The sequence below is a fragment of the Miscanthus floridulus genome, chromosome 8, assembly GCF_019320115.1.
Source record: "Miscanthus floridulus cultivar M001 chromosome 8, ASM1932011v1, whole genome shotgun sequence".
In the NCBI taxonomy this organism is placed as follows: domain Eukaryota; kingdom Viridiplantae; phylum Streptophyta; class Magnoliopsida; order Poales; family Poaceae; genus Miscanthus; species Miscanthus floridulus.
Window position 1 is genome coordinate 192,002,325 of NC_089587.1, and position 19,491 is coordinate 192,021,815.

General features: G+C 42.5%; 1 protein-coding gene across 19 annotated transcripts; it reads right to left on the reverse strand.

Annotated features, from left to right (window-relative positions):
- Positions 1–10,565: 10,565 nt before the first annotated feature.
- LOC136477813 (uncharacterized) lies at positions 10,566–13,944 on the reverse strand. Of its 19 annotated transcripts, none has more exons than XR_010764111.1 (6): positions 13,279–13,942; positions 12,906–13,205; positions 12,396–12,539; positions 11,901–12,150; positions 11,473–11,764; positions 10,566–10,990 (listed from the first exon to the last, which is right to left on the reverse strand). XR_010764111.1 is itself a non-coding variant. In XM_066476072.1 (3 exons), exons 1-3 carry the CDS (start codon positions 13,473–13,475, stop codon positions 11,523–11,525), a joined length of 465 nt encoding a protein of 154 aa, XP_066332169.1. In that variant the 5' UTR covers positions 13,476–13,937; the 3' UTR covers positions 10,566–11,522. The 19 variants fall into 19 exon arrangements, 2 of the variants coding, with proteins under 2 accessions (XP_066332169.1, XP_066332168.1); XR_010764107.1 differs by having other exon boundaries at positions 11,473–12,150; positions 12,396–12,536; positions 12,906–12,980; positions 13,076–13,205; positions 13,279–13,941; XR_010764106.1 differs by having other exon boundaries at positions 11,473–12,150; positions 12,906–12,980; positions 13,076–13,205; positions 13,279–13,941.
- Between the last annotated feature and the right edge of the window lie 5,547 nt (positions 13,945–19,491).

A 19,491-nucleotide genomic window follows, 5' to 3' on the forward strand; every position in this document is an offset into this window, starting at 1 on the left:
TGGGAGGTGCACAATCAAATGCTGCATCGACAAGAAGAAGCCGGGTGGAAAGATCTTCTCCAACTTACAAAGCAACACGGGTGCCGCTTTTTCCAAGTCATCAATGACGGTCCGAGATAGCTCCTTGGCACAAAGCTGGCGGAATAAGCAGCTCAACTCTACCAGCACTTGCCAGACATGCTCCAGGACATAGCCTCGAACCATCGCCGGAAGAAGCCGCTCAATCCATATGTGATAGTCATGACTCTTCATCCTGTTTACTCGTAGAGTGCCTAAGTTCACTCTCCTCTTTAGATTCGCTGCATACCCATCAAGGAACATTAGCATCTTGATCCATTCAAGTACTTCCCTCCTTTGGTCCTTTTTCAAGACAAAATCGGCCTTAGGCCTTCTCCAGGTCTTACCACGACTAGGAGGCTGCATCTCTTGATTTGGTCTATCGCATAATGTTGCTAGGTCCACTCTAGCCTTATGGTTGTCCTTAGACTTTTCAGTGTCCATGAGTGTTGCCCAAAGTGCCTCGGTGACATTCTTTTCAGTGTGCATTACATAAATGTTATGTGGCAGAAGAAGGTCATCGAAATAGGGGAGCCTCATCATGCCTGAGATATGAGTTCACATATGTTGCTCACCATATCCCACAAAACCACCTTCATTAGGCATGAGAGCATCTATCTGAGCATGAACCTCGGCACCAGTCATCATCCGCGGTGCAGGGTTTGTCACTTTGACACCTTTCGTAAAGTTCTTGATGTCTTGTCTGAATGGATGGTCAAGAGGTAGGAATTGACAATGTCTGTCGAACGACGAATACTTGCCACCCTTCTGCAACCAAATGAACCTCACACCTTCCTTGCATATTAGGCATGGGAACTTCCCGTGAACACACCAAGCGCAGAATATCCCATACGCTAGGAAGTCATGCAGGGAGTAGTGGTACCAAACATGCATTTTGAAGGTTGTCTTTGTAGCTTGATCGTATGTCCATACCCCTTCATCCCAAGCACGGACCAATTCATCAAACACGGGCTCCATGAACACACCCATATTACTCCCTGGGTGTCTAGGAATTATCAACGACAAGAATATGTTATGTCGTTGAAAGGAGACACCGAGGGGAGATTAAGGGGGATAACGAAGACGGGCCAACATGTGTATGGGGCAGCCATCATTCCATAAGGATTGAAGCCATCTATTGCTAGCGTGACACGTACATTACGAGCCTCATCTGCTTTGTCACGATGTTTGTCATTAAAGCAGATCCAAGCTTCACCATCGGATGGATGTACCATCTTGTCAGGATTGTACCGTTTGCCATTTTTGTGCCATGTCATCTATTTCATGGATTCCTCGGTCATGTATAGCCGTTGGATCCTCGGTAGGAATGGAAGGTACCGTAGGATTTTCACGGGGATCGTAAGTTGCCTCTTCTGGCCATCATCAGAGTCTACCTCCAGGTACCTAGAGGATTTACACTTTGGATAGAACTTTGCATGCTCGTGTTCTTTCCTAAACAGGACGCACCCCTTCGGACAAGCATGTACCTACTCATACGGCATCTTAAGTGCTCGAAGGAGTTTCTGTGACTTGTACATGCTCTTTGGCAGAATGTGGCCCTCCAGAAGTAGGGTGCCAATCACGACCAACATCTTATCGAAGCCATGTTGACTCAAGTTTAACTCGGACTTCAACCCCATTAAGCATCCAATGGCATCTAGTTGAGACACCATTGACCGATCGTGAAGGGGTTTCTGTGCCGAGTCCATCGTGTCATAGAACGCCTGTGCAACTGCCTCCATCTCCTCCTTCTCACGTCCCTCATCGAACTGTCCTTGGTGAAAGTCATCTAACATGTCTAGTACCCCAGCATCAGCATCAAAAGCCTCCACCCATGGTCTCACCACCTCCTCTCTCATATGATGGGCTTCACCATGGTGGACCCACCGGGTGTAGTCCGGCGTAAATCCATTCTTCACAAGATGTTTACCCATTTCCACCTTGTTTACCCTCCTCCTATTTCCACATTTGCTACAGGGACACAAAACTAGGCAATGTCCTTTAGCAGCCTTGCCAAATGCACGGTTCAAGAAAACATCGGTCTTGTTCATCCATTCCGTGGTGTAATCACTCTGACTTCTCCAGCCCGTGTACATCCACTGATGGTCATCCATCCTCTAACATATGTATCAGCGAGTAATGTAACCATCAATTGCATCTACATGGTGTTCCTACTATCTAATAGTTGAGGATAGGTCCTAATCCCACCCGCGGATGTGTAGATGAGGTTAGTTTCCATGCTCTACTCCTATCTAAGATAGAATTTCGGTAGCACCTCCCCGCTGTTCTCCAGATACATGTCCTGCCAAAGAATAGTGTGTATCCGGAGAACCACAGGGAGGTGATGCCGAAACTCTGTCTTGGACCAGAGCAGACCATGGAAACTAACCCATCTACACATCCGTGGGCTGTCCAAAAAACATGGACAATCCGAAACAATACGGTCAAAGATATGCAAAGATCTACATACCTCCAATCGTATCTCTTTTGAATAGGAGACGCCTAACTAGGTTATGCGATCTACGACCATGATATGGAAAGAGGGGTTATACCTAGGGTGGTGGTGGAGTCAGGCTAGCGGGGCCGTGGTGGGTCGGTGCAGTGGCGAGGCGGCGCGGTGCAGGCAGACCGGCACGGCGACGGGAACTCCAACTCGGCTCCGATGGGCTCTTCTCTACAAAAATGGAACAAAATACTGTCATTTAAAAAAAATTTGGCAGAACCTTTCCTGCACGGTGAGGTTTCCAAAACCTGCAAAAAACAGCGGCACGATGGCCGACAAGCACATATGTCTCAAGAGAAGCCATGTAATTTGGATATCAATCCGTGCAGAAGAATATATTCAAGTAGTACCACTACTTCTACTACTACTTCCACTATTGCTACTACCACTACCACTACTTCTACTACTACTACCACTAATTCTACTACTACTACTACCACTAGTTGTACTACTACTACCACTACTTCTGATACCACTACTACCATTAGCTCTACTAGTACAACTAATACTACTACAACTATCACTACCACGACAACAAAAAGAGAGAAGGCATACCAGACGGGCGCCAGGGGTAGGGGCGGGCGGCGTCGGGGTCGGCATCGGGGTCGTCGAAGTTGGGGGCAGGGCCGGTCGGGGGGTAGGGCCGGCCTAGGATGGCCGGGGGTAGGGCGTGGCCGTGAACAGGGCGTGGGCAGCACGGGCGCGCGGGCGGCGCGGCCGGCGCTGGCGCGTGGGCGGTGGCGGCGTGGGCGCGACGCGTGGCGCGGGGGCGGGGGCGGGGTCGGCGCGGGCGTGGGCGCGGGGGCTGGCTGACCGTCGGTTTGACTGCCCGGCCAGCCGATTTTGGTTAAGTCCTAAAAACGCACTTTGCCGAGTGCCGGATCAGGGAGGCACTCGGCAAAGATTTTATTTTTTTTAAAAAATTTCTTTGCCGAGTGTCCCAGATCTGGCACTCGGCAAAGATTTAATTTTTTTTTTTAAAATTTCTTTGCCGAGTGTCCCAGATATGGCACTCGGCAATTTTTTTTTGAAAAATACTTTGCCGAGTACCCCTAGCACGGCACTCGGGAAAGATTTTTTAAAATTTTTTTAAAAAAACTTTGCCGAGTGCCCCTAACACGGCACTCGGCAAAGATTTAATTTTTTTTAAAATGTCTTTGCTGAGTGTCCTGTGAGGGCACTCGGCAAAGAAGAAATTTTTTAAAAAAAATCGGAGCCCTCTTTGCCGAGTGCCTTATTCGTGGCACTCGGCAAAGACCCCCTTTGCCGAGTGCCATAACCCGGCACTCAGCAATTTTTTTTTGTTTTGGGCCTCCAAATTTTTTGTGCAGACCTTTTAAAGCACTAGGAACTCCTAGTTAGAATTTGAGGATTTTTATGGCTTTTTGCTATATTTAGTTACTTTATTTAATTTACTTGATTTTTTTTGAAAAATATAATTTTGAACTGCACGTGGTACGAATAATGGAATTTAATGATTTAAAAAATGATAGTCATGTTATTGAGTGTAGTGTGAGGCTATATCCAAGAACGGATCCGAAATTTCGGACATCTTGTTCACGAAACATGACCGCGAACTTGAGTGCGAAGTGTTTTTAAATTCTATAAAAAGCAAACGAAGTTCGGAAATTATGAAACTTATTGAGATGTCGTGATATCATATGTGGAGGCTATGAAAAAAATCCCAGAAGATTTCGTGCACGTTGTCACGTACGATGCTTACAAACCAGAACATCTCTTCAAAAAAAATTCTTTGCCGAGCGCCAGATCTGGGACACTCGGCAAAGAAATTTATAAATAAATAAATAAATCTTTGTCGAGTGCCAGATCTGGGACACTCGGCAAAGAAATTTTTTAAAAATAAAATAAAATCTTTGCCGAGTGCCTAATAGCAGGCACTCGGCAGAGAAGGGCGTGGCAGAACACCGTTACGTGGGTCATCCTTTGCCGAGTGCCGCGCTTTTGCCGAGAGTCTGGCACTCGGCAAAGAAGTCCTTTGCCAAGTGCATTTTTTTGCCGAGTGCCCGGCACTCGGCAAAGAACTCTTTGCCGAGTGCAATTCTTTGCCGAGTGCCCAATTTTTGACACTCGGCAAAGAATTTTGCACTCGGCAAAGTCTCTGTGTCCAGTAGTGAGCTCACCAAACTTGTGCTCGATGCCCTACAAATACATAAGCAAACAATTACAAACATAACCTTTGATTGAGTTACATTAAAATAAAAAGAAATGAAGAGTGTTGACAAACCTCAAAATGTAACCTTTTCACTTTCAGCAGAATTTGTGAAAGCTAAGAAGCATTCCTCGCTCATCCATTTGAATCCATTCTCAATTGTTTTCTTGTAAGAAACTTTTTTCATACTCTTGCAATACTCCTTTACCTCCTTGTCTATAAGATCAATAGAGTTCTCCTCTTCTTGATCCACCTCAAGGAGAGAAGACACATCATCTTCACAACCTCCCAACTTCAACCTAAAATTTACATTTTGATTTGTTAGAAAGAACATCTTGGAAAGATAAAGTGCCTAGTAACTTAGGGTTTATGGCAAGAATAGTAGATCATAAGTTTAATTCATTTAGAACAATTTCCATAAGCTTTTATGTAAGAGTAGAAACCTCCTAAGAGTGAAGTAGGCCATTAGTCTCCAACAAATTGTTATGAGATAAAATGAAGTTAAGCATAAACAAGGGCAAAGACGAAACGGGGTGTCTGGTTTGAATAAGTGGGGTTAGATTTAGGAGTATGGATTGGACAACACATTTGGATTGGGCAGCACATTCAGCATCCAAATTCCTTAAACCAAACACCCAATATACGTTCCTAGCAAGGATTCTCATGTCAAGAAAAGTACTTACATCTCTGAAAACCATTCGTCAAATCTATCATAAAAACCACAAGGATCCATACGGGCCCTAATCAAGATCACAAGTGCCACAACACAGTTAGCATTTTAGTAGAATCGTATTATTTAACAAACATAAAGCTTGTCTAGCTACACTTTGAAGGATGCTACAAAACATGCAAATTTGATCAGAAGCTAACTGATATCCTAAACTAAAACAACTAATGCCTCTAAAGCTTATGAAACATGATCAAACTAACAAGAAGGCAATACAAGAAAACTGATGGTTGTAAGATAAGAGACAGTGGGGACAAAAATAAGGTGAGAATAAAGGCTCCCTAGAATATTACAGAGAATTATATAGATCACATTTCACTACACTAATGATAATATTTATAAGGAACTAGAAAATAATATGTTCATATGTGGCTTTATTAGTCATAAAAGGCTACAGTTAACGACAACATGAAATATCAACATTACAACAAGAATAAAGCCCATTTTAGTTCCAAGCCAATAGAGATAGCTAGCCATTATCTGTGTATGACGAAAATAATTCAAAGGAGAAGGTAGCATACACATGGACGAATATTTCTCCTTGGATGAAACACCCCCCTCCACAAGAGGAATTCTCTCTCCTTGAGAGACCTTACCAAGGGACCCAATACCATCCCTATTCGCCTCTAGCTCTCTCTTCTCATACTGAAACCATACACTTCAATCCAATTAGAACAAATAATCTCTAAAGAAAGTGATTATCAACTTAGAGCAAATGATAATGATTCACAGGCTGAGGATACCATACATGGTCGAGACCTATGGATCTCCAAAGAAATACCCTCCTCCGCAAGAGGATGTGCCTCTGCTTGGGCAACCTCACCAATGGATTCATCATCATTTACTTGCTTCCAAATCCAATTTCTCAAACCTAAAGCATCCATTTCAATCTATTCAGAACAAATAATTTATAAAATAAATCCTTAATAACTTATTAGAGCATATGACAAATGGCAACAAGTATTAAGGTTCATTTGGTTAAACAAATATACTTATAAGATTGTATGTTAGGATTGGAACCTTTGGAGAATTGCAGAATTTTACAAAGATGTGAGAGAAAGTTAAAACTATTAGCCCATGAAGCAGGAATAAGACATGAGTGCTAATGGGTTGTGGGACCAATATCCTATTGGTTTGTCTATCTGTGGTGGGAATGTGGGATGGTATAACATTCTTTATTTTTATACTAGACATATGCTTCTATTTCTGCGGAAGGAGATGGAGACAGATCAACAGGTAGTTGTCACACCCGATTTTAAGGATAAAATCGAATGCACATCATATGTATGCTAGGATCAATTATTCATACATATGACGACTTCATCATAGTATCGTAACAATGTTTCTTACATAACTGATAACGTCTTTACAAAATGACCCATGGGTCTAAAAGAAAATTACATAGACTTTATTTATCTTCAGCGGATGAGGACTCCATCTTCACAGCAAGTCAACCAGGGGTAGCACCAGCCTAGAACATGTTGGGGTCGAACACATCTTCTTCAACAAACTCTACTTCTCCAGCATCTATGGGGAGCAGGGGGAACTAAGAGGAAGGGTGAGTACATCGAAATGTACTCCGCAAACGTAGGAAAGTATATATGACATGAGACTTAAGACAAGGAAAGGCTTATACTAGTTGACACAAGCGCTTAAGCAACAACTCCTATAACCTTAAACCTTAAGCACCTATTTATCTAGGTGAAACCTTCATCTCCTCAGAGAACTGAACCAACACTTGGATTCCATCCAAGTTCCCATCTGAACCGTCCATTCCCTTACCAAGGGAATCCAACCACAGGGTCCACCCATATGTACTAGTACTCATAGAGCACGCATGGAAGCAATCTTCCGTACCCATGTCACCATGAGACTAATGTCCATACAGGGATTCCACACAAAGATCCACTAATCACGAAGAAGTACAGGCCACTCTTGACTGTGAGCACGGCTGATATATTAGTTTTACACTCTACAGAGGTTGCACACTTTTACCTTGAGTCATGATTCCCAATTGCTGGGGTTTGCAAGGCCTACATCACATTTCCAAGAATGTGTGGCTGGGTTTCACTGCAAGGCCTTTACAAAGCTCCTCCAAGCTTGTTTAGCACCTTCACTAAGGTTTCTCCCCCGTGCATAAGTCAACGACCCCAAGGGACCCTTCTTGTGCCACACAAACCTCCCCAATGCCAACAAAACTTGGAGGAAACTAATTATATGGCGAGGTCCAGCCCATCCAGACCTCATGGTTGCGCTGTTAGGCCGGTTACATGCTCTGAGAACCGGTCCTTAGAATCCAGGCAGGAACCAGCACAAACCCAACATTCAACCACCATCATACATGTGGAATCCACCATGTCATATCACAAACCATTCTTAGCCAAATCATCCATCCTGCCGGACTCCTATTCTCCATGTTGCTAAAACATTACAACCCGCATGTTGCATAGTTCATTAGTCAAAATTAATATTTAACCCAACCCAACACAGACTGCAGGCTAAGATGAATCTACCCATCCAAACCCTGGTTTCAAGGATATTATCACAAAGTATAGTAAACTCTATCATGGGATTCAAATTTAGACTCTGCATGCAAACTAATGGTCTAACTATACTAACTCAAAATAAAATAAATATAGGTGCAAGATGGTCAAGGACATTTGCTTTCAAACTGGGCTTGTTCAGAGATATCAAACTCTTGGTCTTCAAAGATCTCGTACTCAACACTTTGTACAGACATACAACAAACATGACCCACAAAATACATAAGAACAATACACCACACTTTTGAAAAAAAACATACTATGCTAGTTACTAACATGTAGTACTCATTTTGCAGAATTACTTAAACGGAGCTACGGTTGCAAGCTGTGAGCATTTGAATTTTTATGAAATAAAATGCTAAGTAGACTTTTTCTTCTCAAGTCAAAAAGGAATTAGAAATGGCACGATGAACAGTGGGATGAATTTTAGAAGGGTCAAGGGCTGGATCGCTTATAAGGATATTTATGGAATTGATGGACCGATGCTGCTGTTAAGGGAAAAAGGGTGCACACGTAACACTAGTACAGAAACGAGCTTTACTCCTGGTTGGGAAACCCCTTTAGTCCCGGTTTTCCAACCGGGAGCACGAATCCGGGACTAAAGGGCCCCTCCTTTAGTCCCGGTTTGTCGCCCGGGACTAAAGGTAGTCCCGGTTGGTAAGACCAACCGGGACTAAAGAAGCCTCCCGGCTTGGCCACGTGGGGCAGCACTTTATTCCCGATTGGTATTACCAACCGGGACTAAAGGTTTCCTTTTTTTGTTTCTATTTTCAATTGATGATTCGTTTTGGTTTTCGAATATGTTTTTTAATACGCATTCTACACTGCTAATAATATACGTATTCTACATGTTTATAATGTTTGAACATTTTGTACAAACTAAAGTATGAAACTAACATATATATTACATGCATATACATATATTGTACATTATTTTATGTACATATAATATGTATATATATATATATTACAAATAAAGCTTGCATTGTATGTTCTATCATATCCTTGGGATAACAAATTCACTCCATCTAGTTTGGCTTCCATGTTTCGTTGACGTTATTGTAGAACTCGCCGGCGGGGTTGAGGACCTGGTCATTAAGAAATCCTACTATGGTCTCTTGAATTCCTTTCAGTTGGTCACGTCGTATGACTTTTTCCTTCAACCATAGAGTCTTCAATAAAAGTTAAAGGAAAAGTATTAATATATATATATATATTGGTCACGTGATTACTTATATATATGAGCAACAAAAGAAATTATGAATATATGAATATATTTATATAACATATTTTGAGGATCTCTTCAGGAGTTCTTTTTGTGTATGTCATGATGAACTCGCAAACATAGTATCTGCAGTAGTTGTTCCCCTGTTCTTGCCTCAGAACCCACTTTTACGAGAAAAAAGATCCGGTGAATTGAAAGCATGCATGGTGTTAATTGAATTATATATATATAAATGTAGCTAGTACTTACTTTGTGTGCGATTACATCCAGTGGCGCTTTGCAATGTTTCATGTGGTGATTCTCAATGAAACTTTTCCAAACACTGCGCCCAATAAAAAAATTAATTTGGCCTTTAATAATTGTTGCAGTTAAGAGATCGGGGTATATATAGTTGCTAGAGAGACCAAATTACCCTTGGATAATATCTATCATGTCTTGGTACTCTATTTGCTCTTTTCTTAACGAGTCTAAGATGCTCAACTGACTATTGGCCATATCGATGACCATCAATATCCAGTGATTGCTGTATATGTTTTTATACACAAATATGATCAACATTAACTAGAGTCAACATATATATATATATATATATATATATATATATATATATATATATATATATATATATATATATATATATATATATATATATATATGGGAGAGGCTAATCTGTAGCTATCTACAGAATATCTAATTCTGTAGCCGGGTCATCCGACACGCACCTGAGGCGCGACAACGCAGCGGACGTGCGCGGGGCTCCTCGCTCCCGCGGCTCCCAATCCGCATGGCTCGCCCAGTTACGGGAGCTGCGCATCACACTGATGATTCCGTTAAATCAGGCCCAGTAATAGATCAGCGACATGCATGCATCCTTAATTAGCGACGGACTTTTTTTCTACTTACCAAAATAAGCCTCCGTCCACAGTAAACGGCCACGTGCATGCATCATTGGCGTTCACGTGGACCTATATGCATACACGTTATGAAACGGCCACACCTTCAGAAATTACGAGAATAGTTTAATGTTTACGAGAATACATACGTATCCATAGAATCTTGAATGAGTTCTCGTATTTGTTTCGAAGATTACGAGAACACAACTTCTGAAATTACGAGAATTTTATATTGTATATCCCAAGCAGCAGTTTATATTACCAGAAAAATATTGCCTATAATTAGGATGTAAAATTGCCACAATTTGGCGTCTTGATGTTCCAACTCACTAGTTGGTAAAATGACGAGAATAATTTACAATGACGTAATTACGATAATTTTAGTGCCTAGAGACCTTATTTAGGATAGGGAGTTACCACAATTAGATGAAGATTTTCTGAAGGATCTAGTTACTGTAAAGAGGTCAAATTGCAATAAACCAGAAATACAATATTTATGATATTTTTGTTGGACAATTACCACAACTTCCTATCAAGATGCTATAAGAAAGCACTTACATTTCTCAAAAAAAAAAAGAAACTACTTACAACATTTCAGAATATTGGAAATGATAATTAGGCTGTGGTGTTACATAAAATTGGCATGAAAGTGATTACATATTTCTCAAAAAACTTGAAAAAAATAGAAACAGTACATCGATCCATTTTTTCCATCAGAATGATGTCCACTCATTTGGAACGACTCTGGGACGATCAAGATCATGCCATGTGAGCCTCAGGTCCGGCTGGAAGCTTCTTAGTCAGCGTTCAGTGGGTGGTAAAAGCAAGTAGAAGTGCAGCTCTGACCCAAATTTGGGCCCCTTCTCGTGCATCTGTGGTGAATGAACATTAGAGCGAATAACACATCAGTGATCTATACTGTAGTATAAAGAGCGTGCAGCCTCAGATCTCCGATCTCTCTCACAAACCACTGTTACCAGCACAGTCAACTGCCGGATGAACAAGATCTCCGATCTCTCTCACAAACCACTGTTACCAGCACAGTCAACTGACGGATGAACAGTAACGGGTTTTTATAAACAGTGCAGGGTCCGCAGGTAAACAGTAAACGGTTACTATAAACAGTGCTCATAAACAGTACAGTGTCCGCAGATGAACAGTAAACGGGTTACTATGAACAGTGCTTACCCATTAACGTACAACAACCTATTTCCTTTTTTTTTTTACGTCTCAATACAAATCTTTTTCCTCCACTATTGCCTGCGCTATGCGCGGGGTTCCCTGCTAGTTTACATTATAAGCTAACCAAGATACATGATAAATCATTAACAAGAACAAATGAATTTACTGTAACCTTAGCCCAAGTAACCACCAGAATTAATTCCGGTAGTTCAGTTCTGGTTTCTAGATCAAATCGATTTCAATCTGCAAGGGTGAAAAGTAGAAAACATCACTGTGAGAATGGAGGTCTCACCGGCAAAATAAGAAAGCAAGCTTGTTATTTCAAACTGCAGGAGCAAGAAAAATTGATAGTTGAACCATCTACATGCAGGCTCGTCAATTGGTGGACACAGTTACCGTAACACAGACTTGGTTACTGGAAAGATCGATATGTTATTTTCGATAATTTTGTACCATAACAGTAACTAAGTTACAATATATTAGTAAAAAATACAGTAATTCCACAATGCTTTACGTCAAATTTTGAATACCATATGAATGAAATTATCGTAACTTCAGTAAGTTACATAATATTTATGAGAATTGTGCTTACGGCAATACTAACAATATTTACAAGAATTTCACTAATAATATTTACGAGAATTCTATATTATGAATTTTCCTTCGACATAACTTACACTGGTATTTACGAGAAATGGGTACTATGAATATAAGTATTTACAAGAATTTTGGACTATGGTTGACGATAAAAATTAATAAGGATGATCGAAATTACCATATTGAAGGTAGGGAGCTACAAGAATTTAAGGTCATGGTATTCTGATGCTACTCAAATGAGGAGTCCAATAAGCTGTTAAGTAATTACACTAATTTGAATCAGTAATTTAGTTAGGGAGTAACCAAAATTTTGCATCAGACGAATCACTATAATCTATTCTGATTAGACTACCTTTGTAAATGAAAGAACAGTGAGATACAAGAATTTTTGAATGAACTACTCTTTATTCCTTTTGTACGAGTCGTTACCAGTTCAGGCATAGGACCAATTTACTAGTAAGCTGTTCTATATCAAAAAGAGGAAAAGGCAACAATTACCTGCCATTGCGTGAAGACTATCAAGCACTGGTCCATCTCACTGCCTATCCACAAAATGTTTTCTAAAAAGATATATACAAGGACACCTGACAGACACCTCTTTAGTTCTATTTGTGATGGATGCTCAAGCGACCAACAGATCTACTAGAATAATAAAACAAAAATTACAATCTGCCCATAGGGTGAGGAGTAGAAAGAAAATACACAATGACAGAGTGATTAGTTACCAAGAAAAATCATAATGTAAACAACTACAGGATACTAATAATGTCTGAAGAATGGACAAACACGTGATTGCTTGAAATGTCTAAGCAGTAAATCGTGATAATTAGCATAAGGCAGCAATGCTTATTATCATAAGATTAATGTATACTGATTTAGTGCATACAATAGTTACGATATTTTATAGTAGAAACAAAGGAATTTACTAAACAAGGGATCTGACATTCAAGAATTTGGTTTAAAAAACAGCAAACCTGACACAACCTAAAATGGATAGGATTTACAAACCTACGCACTCTGGCTAATGTGGCCAATAGATCTGCAACAATAAACAATATTCCAATCTACGGGAGTCACCAACAGCTACCAAAATCAAGATGGCTAATCAGACAAATGGAATTAAATAAATGACTGACGAACAATTAATCAAGAAAGGAGCGCCTACAAGAGTCACGAACCTGAGGGCTGATGGACTGAAGTGGCTATGTGCGGATGCTCATGTGATGATCCTGTCCCGTATGTGCGGATGGCGGTACTGGAAACCCATAATCCATGAATCCAGCTTGGCAGTAAACCATACTCTTCGATCTGCACCAAGAGCACCTCATGCACATCAACATTGCCGTCTTCCTCAGAAAGGCCAGATCGGCAATCAACATACCGCTCGCGTGGGGTAGGTTGCGCTGGTGTCGGGTCCCCCGTCCACGCGAGGCAAGGCACCGCTGCTCGAGGACGCATCGCCGCCGGGGGGCCAATCCGCGCGGTGCGGGACGCGCCGACGCCGAGGGCGGTGGAGGAGGCACAACAGCCATGGGCTGCCGCCTGCGGAGAAGAAGGGGCACCGCCGGCAGCCACCATCTGCCGATCCGCATCAGATGCCACCGTCGGGCACACACCGCATCAGCCGTCGAGTGGAAGGCGCCGCCACCACCATGGGAGGCCGGATCTGCTAGGGGAAGAGGCGGTCGCCGCCGATCTGGATCTCAGAAGAGATGGGGCCGGTGATGTAGGGGTCATTGCCGCCGGTGTGGTCGGGGTTGCGGAGGGCCCGTCCGAGCCCGGCGTCGCCTTCACAGGGGAGCGGCGCCAGATTTCTGGTTTCTGCGGTTCTTCTCGGAAGGGACAAGCGGCGTACACGGTAGCTGCGGCAATCAGGGGATAGGGGAGGCGGGATGTAGCATCGGAGGCGACGATTTTTGCGGCGGAGGCGGAGCTGCGGCAATAGGAGGTGGGATCCGGCTGGATTGGGAGCCGATGAAAGAGACCAGGTGAGGCTAAACAATAACCGGCTAATCTGAGTCGATCTAAAAGCCGGGGGTGGAAAGACCGGGTGCGGGCGTCGGCGGTTTCGGTGCGCCTGTTGGGTCCGGACACAGAATTAGGTATTCTGTGGCCAGCCATAGAAAAGTATATATATATATATATATATATGGGAGATAGCTTAGCTAGTAAGCAAATAATTGAATAAATGTCCATATGATCGACATTAATTATTTAACACTCATTTGAAGTTGTAGGGGAAGAGTATGTCCTTGTTTTGTTGGTTCACTAAGAACCTTATGAGATTTTTCTCGAGTTCAGCTTTCCATTGAGGCGGGGGTTAGGGTGTTTGAATACGACATTTGGATCAACGAAACCAACATCATTATCCTTTCCCTTTCTGAGTTCTGTCATCTCATATCTGCATATATAAAAATATAGTGTGAGGATATATAATTTATATATATATATGTAGCTTTATATATATACACTTTAATAGTAGAAAATAATCACACTTACGGACAATAGCAGCTAATAAGACTTTTGTCGAGAGAGTCCAGTATTTTCTTGCATAATATTTTCTTGGTTATCTTCAAGAGCTAGGTATTGACTCCCGTCATCTACTTTCTGCTGGTCACCATTGGCAAATTGAGTGCCGGTGTTGATAATATTCATCATTTCTTCATCCATGTTGTCTCTCGGGGCATCCATCTAGCTTTTACACCACAAGATATATCTATAAAAAATAAAAACTATATCTATAAAATGGACTCCTACAGGACGTGCCACCTCGAGGATAGTAACATTTGTAGATGACATTTGTAGGTCTGAAGTTATCAAATATCCATTAAATTATAGCTCAAAAACATGTTTCAATAAATAACCATCCGTACTAGTTGACCTTGCTTACGTGATCATCTCGGCGAGCATTTCTCCACCGAACGGCACCGTACTTGGCCAAGGAAGGGCTCCGATTCTACGATGAAGGGAACACGGTCTTCCACGACCGTTGCCGCTCTCCCTCATAAAATCAAAGCTCCTCCTTGACGTCCGTTACCGCTCGGCAGAGAACATACTAGCCGAGATGAACACGGTCTGCAAGTTCAGGTTGCCATTTAGGTTGCCATACAAGAGATCGTTTAGGTTGCCATTTCATTCTAAGTGATTTCTAAGCCATTTCATTCTAAGTGATTTCTAAGCATTTCATTCGGCGAGCTCTCAAATAATTCTAAGTGATTTCTAAGCATTTCATTGAACAAATAATTCTAGCGTCGTTTAGGTTGCCTTGTTTGACGGTTCATTCACGATCAATTCATGCTACTGACAGGCACATACAAGAGATCAAGTGAGCCCTAGCTAGTCGTCGTCTTCCAAACACAGACAATTGATGTCAAGCCGCAAGAAATCGAAACAAGCAACACAGACCCAATTGATGGCTTGGGGCTCCTCCTCCGCTACGGCGTCGCTCGGTCTGGTGAGGCAGCGCACGCGGGGAAGGCTCGGGCGAGCTCCGGTGAGGCAGCACGGGGAAGGCTCGGGCGCGCTCCGGTGAGGCAGTGCGCGCGGGGAAGGCTCGGGCGAGCTCCAGTGAGGCAGCGCGAGGAAGCCTCGGGCGCGCTCCGGTGAGGCAGCGCGTGCGGGAAAGGCTCGGGCGAGCTCCGGTAAGACAGCGCGGGGAAGGCTCGGGCGCACTCCAGTGAGGACGAGTGAGGCGCGCTGGCCGGTCGGAGAAGAAGCGTGCATGCGCGTGGGGCCGATGACAGCGTGCGCGCGTGAGGCGAGACTAGGGTGGCCTGGGGGCGGCGGCGCTACTGGATCGATCTGGTGGAGAAGATGAGGCGTGGCGGAGACAAAGAGGATTTATAAAGGAAGACCTTTAGTCCCGGTTGCAGCTACGAACCGGGACTAAAGGTCCTTTAGTCCCGGGCCTAGTTATTAGGACCGGACCGGACCGGCGGTTCGACCGCTAAAAGACCGAACCAGAGCCTAGACCGGTCCGGTTCACTTAAAAGACCGTCTATGTAATTGAACCGTTAAAAACCGGTTGAACCGGCCGGTTTTTTACGGAACCGGTGAACCGGCCGGTTCCATGTGAACCGCCCCGGTCTGATGCCGCGCAAGCAGTTTGGTTGTGCAGCGTGGAGCCATGGACACGTGGTCCTATCCAAGCTGGTGGAGCGCCTGCACCTGCCACCGGTGGGCCTGCACTGCTGCTGCCTGCTGCTCACTTTGGAATTTGAATGGCATGCGTGGAGGTGTTGTCGGCTGCTCCGGGCTCCTTTGACTTTTTGGTAGTGCTGGCGTGAGATGATGTGCCTTTTAAATTTTGAAATTTCATAACTTTTTTAAATGAGCTTCAAATTGAACAAATAATATATGTATTTTGATTATCTCAACGAGCTCTGCGCAATGGTGTACTCTATTTTAGCATTCGAGATTGTTTCCAATAGTAAATATTTGAATTACTATTCTAGTCATTTTTGCACCAATTTGTAAGTGCTCCATATATTATTTATACATATGTTTTAAATATCTGGTAAAACAACTCTAGAGCACCGATGTCTCGAAGTGCGTGTGTAGATCAGTGGGAAGCAAGTTATATAATTGTGTTTTATCATCTTATTTGTATATGTGATCAAATATATGTTGCTAATTATTTATTATATATTTTCCTAAAAATTATTTATTATATATCATTATATTACACCGGTTTGAAGTATTTATGAGCGGTTCAATTCATCCGGTCCAAAATAATCGAACCGGCGGTTCAACCGGTTCTTAACGGTTGGACCAGTGAACCATCGAACCGATGGTCTCACCGGTTCGATGTCCGGTCCGGTCCTAATAACATGGGTCCCGGGTGATGGTTAGAACCGGGACTAAAGGTCTAATCTTTAGTCCCGGGTGTAGCCACGGCCCAGGAGTAAAGGGTATTTTGGCAGGCTGCGAAAACGTAGCCCACCTTTAGTCCTGGGTGGTTGATCCACCCGGGAGTAAAGGTGGTCTACAGTTAGCTTTCTCCGGTTTCCACAAGTTTTTCCTTTTTTATATATTTCTTTTATATAAATATGCAGAGAGTTATTAATTGCCTAATAAATAAAATATTATCCAAAAAAATTATAAAAAAAATCATGGAATTGGTTTTGCATTATTATACACAACAAAAAATTATAACCTAAACTCTTTTGTTTTACTGTTTAAATATTTGACATAGTGTAAATAATAATTACAATTTGCACCATGCAAAAATATACTACTTAATTAAAATCATTAAAACTATTGCTTTTCGACAGGAAATTAGTTTTCACATCTTATTAACGTTGATCATTTGGTTTTTCATCACACATTCTCCACGGGAAATCCACCGTCTAGCAGAAAATTCATTTAAACCGTAGAAAATATGAAAACATGACAAAAAAATCTGAAGTCACAATTATTACATAATAGGTCTAATACATCACTATATATATTAAGTGGGCACAGTAGTGAACTTCTTAACGTATATCCCTTGGTTATGATCACACCGTAACCATGGAGTGTCCTCATCATTTAGCTGGATGCTTGGGTCTTTGTTCACTGTGAAGGGTGGAATTTGGTCATCCTTTTCATAATCTTCTGATATGTCTGACTTGTCTTCAATTCTGACGATGTTTCTTTTCCCTAAAAGAACTATGTGGCGCTTTGGCTCATTAATTGGGTCGTTGTTGTTTTTCTTTCTCTTCGGTTTTGTAGACATGTCCTTGACATAGAACACCTGATTCACATCCTTGGCAAGGACGAACGGTTCGTCTTTGTACCCAATATTGTTGAGGTCCACGATTGTCATTCTATACTGGTTGTCGACTGCTACCCCGCCTCCAGTCGCCTTTACCCATTGGCACTTGAACAAAGGTACCTTAAAAGTAGGTGCATAGTTTAGTTCCCATATCTCCTCTATGCAGCCATAATATGTTTGCTTATTTCCATTAGGGTCAGTGGCATCTATGCGGACACCACTGTTTTGGTTGGTGCTCCTTTTATCTTGGGCTACTGTATAAAATGTATTCCTATTTATCTCGTACCCTTTGTATGTGAGGATATGCCACGATGGCTGCCTAGCCAACAAATACAGTTGCTCATCAATACTCTCATCACCCTGACATTCTTTTTGCAACCAGTCGCTGAAAGTTTCCATGTGCTGACACGTAATCCAAGCTTCAGACTTCCCTAAAAACTCAGATCGGAGCAACTCTTTATGTGTCTCGATATACGGATCCACCAAAGAGGAGTTTTGTAGAACTGTGTAGTGTGCTTTATTAAAATAATTGTCCTACATACCAATATATGGTTTCTTCCCTAGTATCCCCTTTCCACTTAGTCTCCCCTCATGTCACGATTCAGGAACACCAATCGGGTCAAGGTCAGGAATAAAGTCAACACAAAACTCAATGACCTCCTCTGTTCCATAGCCCTTGGCGATGCTTCCTTCTGGCCGAGCACAGTTGTGAACATATTTCTTTAGGACTCACATGAACCTCTTAAAGGGGAACATGTTGTGCAGGAACACAGGACCGAGAATGCTAATCTCCTTGACCAGGTGAACTAGGAGGTGTGTCATGATATTAAAGAAGAAAGGAGGGAACACCAACTCAAAGCTGACAAGACATTGAACCACATCATTCTGTAGTTTAGCTAGATCCATTGGATTGATTGCCTTCTGAGAAATTGCATTGAAGAATGCACATAGCTTCATGGTGGCTACACGTACATTTGGAGGTAGAATTCCTCTTAATGCAACTGGAAGTAATTGCGTCATGAGCATGTGGCAGTCATAGGACTTTAAGTTTAGGAATTTCTTCTCTGGCACATTTATTATACCCTTTATATTCGAGAAGAATCCAGATGGTACCTTGATGCTTGCTAGGCATTCAAACATGCTTTCCTTCTCTTCTTTGCTAAGACTGTAGCTGGCAAGACTTAAGTAATGGCGTCCATCATCTATCTTCTCTAGATGCAGGTTGTCTCATTCTTTCAAACACCGCAGGTCCTGTCGTGCTTCAAGTGTGTCCTTAGGCTTTCCATACACACCCATGAAGCCTAGCAGGTTCACACAAAGATTCTTCGTCAGGTGCATCACGTCGATCGCGCTATGGACCTCTAGGACTTGCTAATAGGGTAGCTCCCAAAGTATGGATTTCTTCCACATGGGTGCATGACCATCGGTGTCATTCAGAACAGGTTCACTGCCATGTGCCTTTCCAAATACTACTTTCACATCCTTGACTATATTGAGTACATCCTCACCAGTTCGGTTGCCCGGCTTGGTCTGATGGTCTGCCTTACCTTTAAAATGCTTGCCTTTCTTTCTTCGGGGGTGATTCGCAGGAAGAAATCGACGATAGCCAAGGTACACGACCTTTCGACATTTTTCAAGAATATACCTTTAATGTCATTGAAACAGTGTGTGCATGCATTATATCCCTTGTTTCATTATCCTGAAAGATTACTTAGAGCAGGCCAATCATTGATTGTTACGAACAACAATGCTCGCAGGTCAAAGTGCTCCTGTTTGTGCTCATCCCACACACGTACACCTGGTCTATTCCACAAAAGTAGAAGTTCTTCAACTAGTGGC